We start from the raw sequence: 7,227 nt of genomic DNA on the forward strand, positions 1-7,227 counted from the left end.
TACGAATAATATTACTACACAGATCATACACGTAACGTTAGCTAACGAGCCAGTCAGTCAGCTAACGTTAGCTAGCTAGCTAACAGTACGCTTTAACTTGCAATAAAAACAACTTTCTGGCCAAATTAGAAACATATAATGTCTGAAAATATAGCTAGCTAGACTCTCTTACCCATGTATATGTATGAATGCTTCTTCCTCTCTGTCATGGATACCATGTTTTCCCTTAGTTTGAAGATGTAATTCTGTGATCTCTTTTCGACTCCCTCCGCATTTGCAGTCAAACACTGCGCTGTAAACAGGACACATGAAAGCAGTGCAATTGAAGTTCAATTCACCGATGCAAGCGCATCCGTTCTGTACCATAATGACAGTGCCCTGGATTACTGACCTCTCCCTGCCCTTGAGTTGTCAGTTGCCTGCTCCCTGTTTTGTAATAAACATCTGTGATTCGAACTGTCTGCATCTGGATCTCATCCTGAGTCCTGATATACCAGCAATATATTTTGTACTACCAAGAAATGTATTGCTAAATTATATTAATCAGGGGCCTCCCGGGTGGCGCAGTGGTCTAAGGCACTGCATCACAGTGCTATCTGTACCACGGAAGACCCTGGGTTCGAGCCCAGGCTCTGTTGTAGCGATGACAAGATAGTAACTACCAAAAAAAACATTTGGATACTACGAAATTGGGTCGAAAAAAGGGGGTCAAATAAAACTTTTTTTATTTTATTATTATTATTTTTTAAATATTAATCATGCTTTGAACTTAATCTATATATTCTACCAACAATGTACACAATGTACAATGTACACATATTTAAAACCTTATAAAATTGGTTTTGATGCAAAAACTGGAAATTGTATATTTTCCACTGATACTATGATTGTCTGTTTGTTTAATATTTGCAACGTAATTAAAGTGCTGTCAATCTCACTTCCATAGAGGCACACAAAACCTGCAAAACCTGAATGCTGAGGAATTTTTTCCGGGATAGAGAAATCAATCTGGTGGCAAAAAGGGGGCGGTGTGAAAAGGAGCAACAATGGGAGGAGGAGCCAGACAAAGGTGGGCAGGAGCTCTCTGCACAAGCTCAGACATTTCTCACCTCCACACAAGCAAGAGCATTGTCATGGGAAACGGAAATGGAAATCATGTACACAAATGGAATCCATTTTTATAATAGCAACAAACAAAAAATGATGAATATAAGAAATGCATGTAATGCATAGAGTTTAGATTCAAACACAGTGCCATGACAGTATGGTAGATTTAAAATATACATTTGAAAGGTTGGAATGAGTTGTAACCAAACTTGAAACTTTTTATATAATTCCCACAAATGAGAATATACTTTCTGTATTTACAATTTTATGATTAGATTTTTCTTGCTGAGCTGTGTAATAGTCTTATACTATCTAGCTTCTACTTTGCTCTGTCTGATTTGTACTCTTTCTTATTTTAAAGAGGGCATGAGATGCAGAGTAAAATGAATGTCAGACAGATATTAACATATCAATTATTGGATTCAAAATATGAGAACTTGTCTTCTCTGAGTTTGTAATGGCTAATATTCATTCATCTCCGGCCTCAAAGTATGTAATTTGTATAGTCTATCAAAATGTACATTATCAGACTACATATATAAATAGCCTGATACTGACTTGCATATTGACTGGCAAGAAGAGCGTCGTTAACATACATTTTGGGGGCTGGGCAGGCCTACAAACTGAAGAGTTGAGCCATCCAGTTCAGCGATTTTGTATCTTGATGAAGGGTGATACAAGGTATTATGGTCGTTCTCTCTCTCACTAACTCCCTCTCTCGTCTGATACCTCCTCTTATAGACTAGGTCTTCTGTTCAAAGAGCCACTTCATTCCAAACTGAGTAAGAAAAAAGTGGTATCCACATAAATACAACATCACATAATGGAGATCGGGAAGAAATACACTAACATGTCAGAAAGTTATCCTAATGTGTTCCACAGCTCTGGTGGGAGAGCAAATGGAGGAGAAGGAATTTGAGTTTCCATAGCTATTGTTCTCCATTTAGAACTACGGTCTAATAATCCCTCAATGGGAAATAACCCCTATAAACTGGCAAAACCCTAGATCCCTCTCCGAGTGTGTGAGCAATTCCTCGCCAGCTAATTAGATGAAAATAGTTTCACCAATGTGAGATTTTGCAAAGTACTTAACAATTCCTGCCTCTAAATGTTCATGTAAACATATTTCTCACTGTTTCTCATTGACAACTTTTTCATGCAAATTGATCCTGTAGACAGTCTTTTATAATATGTTTTATTATATATGAAGTAACATTCCAATAGAAGAGAAACACAATATAAATGACTTTATTACATGTCAAGACAATGAGCAGAGGCCATTTACCATCAAATAGACCTCAGACTATTAACCATATAAAAAAACACATTTTCATAAATCAAATGAATTCACTGACTGAACATTACAGCAATGTCAGAAAGTGATTAGATGAAGCAGCAGAGCTCAGCATTTGGATGGTTGGGTGGAGACCGTGGTGTTCACCATATGGTTAGACATATCAGGGGGCATCATGAAAGCAGGGTTATAGGCATTAGGAGCAGAAGACATCATTTGAGAAGGGCCTGCCATGGCATGTTGGTCAGATGGGCTGGTCATGATGTAGCCCTGTTGGTTTGGGGACTGTGGGCTGGTCATGATGTAGCCCTGTGGATTGGTCATGATGTAGCCCTGTGGGTTGGGGGACTGTGGGCTGGTCATGGTGTAGCCCTGTGGGTTGGTCATGATGTAGCCCTGTTGGTTGGGGGACTGTGGGCTGGTCATGGTGTAGCTCTGTTGATTGGTTGTGTAGGACACGTTTGAGTTGGTAATGGTTGGAGGCTGCACTTGGATGGCCACAGGCTGGATGGTTGTGAAAGTGCAGCTCTTCTTGTGGTCTTTGATCTCCCTGGCCATCTGACACCATGAGCACCAGACACAGAAGCAGGACGCCATGATATCCTCACAAAGGCTTTGCTATGGACCCACACAGACACACTTGTTTAACACTATTACACACACAAGTTAACAGAACACATAATACCCCTATCACAACATACACTACCGTTTGGCATCACTTAGAAATGTCTTTGTTTTTGAATGACGGGCAATTTTTGTCCATTAAAATAACAAATTGATCAGAAATACAACATAGTATTATGACAATTGTAGCTGGAAACATCAGATTTTTAATGGAATATCGACATAGGCGGACAGAGGCCCATTATCAGCAACCATCACTCCTGTGTTCCAATGGCACATGGTCTTAGCTAATCCAAGTTTTTCAATTTACAAGGCGAATTGATCAGAAATCTATTTTGCAATTATGTTAGTCCTCTTGCTCAGTTGTTCACCGGGGCCTCCCACTCCTCTTTCTATTCTGGTTAGAGACAGTTTGCACTGTTCTGTGAAGGGAGTAGCACCCACCGTTGTACGAGATCTTCAGTTTCTTGGCAATTTCGCTCATGGAAGAGCCTTTATTTCTCAGAACAAGAATAGAGTAGTTTCTGGCCATTTTGAGCCTGTAATCGTAACCAAATGCTGACGCTCCAGATACTCAACTAGTCTAAAGAAGGACAGTTTTATTGCTTCTTTAATCAGAACAGTTTTCAGCTGTGCTAACAATTGCAAAAGGGTTTTCCAATGATAAATTAGCCTTTTAAAATGATAAACTTGGATTAGCTAACACAACGTGCCGTTGGAACACAGGAGCGATGGTTGCTGATAATGGGCCTCTGTACACCTACGTAGATATTACATTAAAAATCTGCTGTTTCCAGCTAAAATAGTCACAACATTAACAATGTCTACACAGTATTTCTGATCAATTTTATATTATTTTAATGGACAGAAATCTGCTTTTCTTTCAAAAACAAGGATATTTTTTAACTTCTTCGAGATAAGGGGCGCTCTTTTAATTTTTGGATAAAAAACATTCCCGTTTTAAACAAGATATTTTGTCACGAAAAGATGCTCGACTATGCATGTAATTGACAGCTTTGGAAAGAAAAAACTCTGACGTTTCCAAAACTCAAAGATATTATCTGTGAGTGCCCCAGAACTAATGCTACAGGCGAAACCAAGATGAAGTTTCATACAGGAAATGCCCCAGATTCTGAAGGCGCTGTGTTCCAATGTTTCCTTATATGGCTGTGAATGCGCCAGGAATGAGCCTGCCCTTTCTGTTGTTTCCCCAAGGTGTCTGCAGCATTGTGACGTATTTGTAGGCATATCATTGGAAGATTGACCATAAGAGACTACATTTACCAGGTGTCCTGTGTCGAAATTATTGCGTAATCTCTTGGTCCATGCGCGTTCCATTTCTTCAGAGAAGAAAGTCAACTGCCACGAAGGATTTATCATCGATAGATATGTGAAAAACACCTTGAGGATTGATTCTAAACATCGTTTGCCATGTTTGTCGATATTATGGAGTTAATTTGGAAAAAAGTTCGCGTTTTAATGACTTAATTTTCGTTTTTTTTCTTACCCAAACGTGATGAAGAAAACGGAGCGATTTGTCAACACAAATAATCTTTTTGTAAAAACTGAACATGTGCTATCTAACTGAGAGTCTCCTCATTGAAAACATCTGAAGTTCTTCAAAGGTAAATGATTTTATTTGAATGCTTTTCTGGTTTTTGTGAAAATGTTGCATGCTGAATGCCAGGCATAATCCTATGCTCGGCTATCAATACTGTTACACAAATGCTTGTTTAGCTATGGTTCAAAATAATATTTTGAAAATCTGAGATGACAGTGTTGTTAACAAAAGGCTAAGCTTGAGAGCTAGCATATTGATTTTTTTTTATTTGCGATTTTCATGAATAGTTAACGTTGCGTCATGGTAATGGGCTTGAGGCTGTAGTCACGATCCCGGATGGATCAAATCACGAAGTTAAGTGACCCCAAACATTTGAACGGTAGTGTATGTATCTGCAAAAACAACAACATTTATGCAATGTTTGTATGTAATGGGAACCATCACCTGAATGCCATATTTGTGGCGTACAGCAACCCGCATGGACAGACTTGCGGGTGGCACAATGATAGGCACCCCAAAGGCAACCATGCAAGCAGGGCCAATGATGTCCACTAATGGCAGACAGGTACTCTCTCCAAACTCTCCCGTGGTGGAGCAGGCTAAGCAAGGACAGCACCAGAAACCATAACAACCTGCACACACACAGACATAATATCTTATCAACAGAAAGAGCAACAACAACTCTTAAAGGTGGTGGCGATATTTTAAGACAGAATACCCTGAGTTTAGGGGCGGATGGGATAAGATGTCCCATGGATACTCACAGGAATTCATGTCTTGACAGCAGTCAAAAAGGCCAGTGTTCCAGGCCTTCATAGCAGGTGCTGCCACCTGTTGGTGGACTATGATGTTTGCTGCCATGGTGATCAGACCTGTCTCCAGACATAATGAGAAGGAAGATGTAGCACTCACAGTAGTAGTTTATTTGTGTGTGTGTGGGGGGAAATGCCTCAGCAGTATGATTCTAAGATATAGCTGAACAACATACTTGGCATCAAGCTTATGCCTAGAATTGTTGGCTACACTGTAAAAACAAATAGTTTGACTTCACCCAACTTGTTGCAAAATGTTGCATCCAATATGCATTTTGAGTTGACCAAAAAACAGAGTCAATGAGACAAGTTGGGAAACATCAAGTGATAGACAGACTGCTTTTGTTAAATTAGTGGAAATTAGGGTTGTACGTTAACTGTTTCTAGTTTCAATCATGAAACAATTATTGGACTAGATAGTGGTTTCTTTCAAATCTATCTTGACTAACCAAAGACCAGATAAACAATCTTACTAATGATGAAAACAAATCCACATTTTTCTATATGCATGATATTTTAACCTCTGAAAATATGTTAATTGTAAACATGTAGTTGACAAGTACATTTAATAAAATGAAGTACTTGCTGAAAGGCACACTGGGAAATATGTTAATGAGAACAAATTTATCTTAAGTCAACATGGTATTTTATGTTGTGGGTCTCAGGAAACTAAACGTGTTATGTGATCAAATCAACCATTTGTGTTGCAAAGGCAAACTTTAATATGTAATAAGTTCACACAAATCAAAAAGGCTGTGGTTCTAGTAACTAAAACATTTTTAGTTGGGCCACCTCTGATTTATTTAAACATTTTTTTTACAGACCTAGGCCTAGATTAAAATCAGTTCCAGCGCTAACCAATGATAACCGACAACTGCAACGCAGTTTCATTGTTTAGGCGATGTTGGAGGTGAGCTGCCACCCCAGTCCTTAAATCCCACCCACGTTTGAAGTTCAGAACAAGAAATTGCAGGCTATATTGACACAATGACACTAATACTGAAAATCATTTGAAATAATAAGGATTCATATCAGGCTAATCGAGGTGTAGATTACAACACTCAAGGCTTCTTGCTGATTTGGCAGCTCCAACGTAGTTACACCTCCGACATTGGCTAAATAAAACAATGAAATTGTACGGCAGTTATTGATTATCGTTGGTTGAGACAAAGATTTAATCTAGCCATTAAATTCATCAAAATCATGCCACGAATGTACAGCATGACACAGTAGTGATTTACTGAATGTTCCTCATTCACATTCTGACTAACCCTGTAAAGATATTGACTGTTCTGTAAAATAACTACACCCTTATTTTTATACTAATTTCACACTATTTTCTATTATTATCAACATCTATTACTTAAAGTTCTCAGAGAGAAAGACATTTTCATTTAAAAAAAACTGATGTATAGCCTTTCTTACCTTTCCACTCTTCTCAAATGCTTACAGAGAATGACAGGAGGTGACGTGGACATAATCATGAAGCACAATAAACATGTCTGGAATGTCTGCAGGTATGCAGGTTACTTAAAGTGAAACAGACAGTGTTTTAGCAACAGTAACTCTTGTTAAAATATGTTCATATACACCCCCAGTGTAACGGCAGATTTCCTCTTCGTCAGAAGAGGAGTAAGGATCGGACCAAGATGCAGCGTGGTAAGTGTCCATAACTTTATTCCAAGAAAGCACTGAATACAAAAATAACAAAATAAACATGAAGAAACTAAACAGTACCGTGTGGCGACTGACACGGAAACAAACACCCACAAACCAACAGTGAAACCCAGGCTACCTTAGTATGATTCTCAATCAGAGACAACTAACGA

At 38.7% G+C, this 7,227-nt stretch overlaps 1 protein-coding gene across 1 annotated transcript; it reads right to left on the reverse strand.

Moving 5' to 3' along the window:
• Positions 1-2,372: 2,372 nt before the first annotated feature.
• Positions 2,373-5,457, reverse strand: LOC115147031 (uncharacterized). The gene is made up of 3 exons (XM_029689022.2): positions 5,351-5,457; positions 5,031-5,218; positions 2,373-3,019 (listed from the first exon to the last, which is right to left on the reverse strand). Exons 1-3 carry the CDS (start codon positions 5,445-5,447, stop codon positions 2,510-2,512), a joined length of 795 nt encoding a protein of 264 aa, XP_029544882.2. The 5' UTR covers positions 5,448-5,457; the 3' UTR covers positions 2,373-2,509.
• Between the last annotated feature and the right edge of the window lie 1,770 nt (positions 5,458-7,227).

Source organism: Oncorhynchus nerka, linkage group LG19 (assembly GCF_034236695.1).
Source record: "Oncorhynchus nerka isolate Pitt River linkage group LG19, Oner_Uvic_2.0, whole genome shotgun sequence".
NCBI lineage: Eukaryota > Metazoa > Chordata > Actinopteri > Salmoniformes > Salmonidae > Oncorhynchus > Oncorhynchus nerka.

What these genes read in the sequence shown, in the direction of transcription:
- LOC115147031 (XM_029689022.2), bottom strand. Translation starts at nt 5,447, where the DNA reads ATGGCAGCAAACATCATAGTCCACCAACAGGTGGCAGCACCTGCTATG. An exon ending in CTGTCAAGACATGAATTCCT is followed by an intron (nt 5,219 to 5,350) that starts GTGAGTATCCAT and finishes GTGTGTGTGCAG; the next exon opens with GTTGTTATGGTTTCTGGTGC. An exon ending in GCCACAAATATGGCATTCAG is followed by an intron (nt 3,020 to 5,030) that starts GTGATGGTTCCC and finishes GTGGGTCCATAG; the next exon opens with CAAAGCCTTTGTGAGGATAT.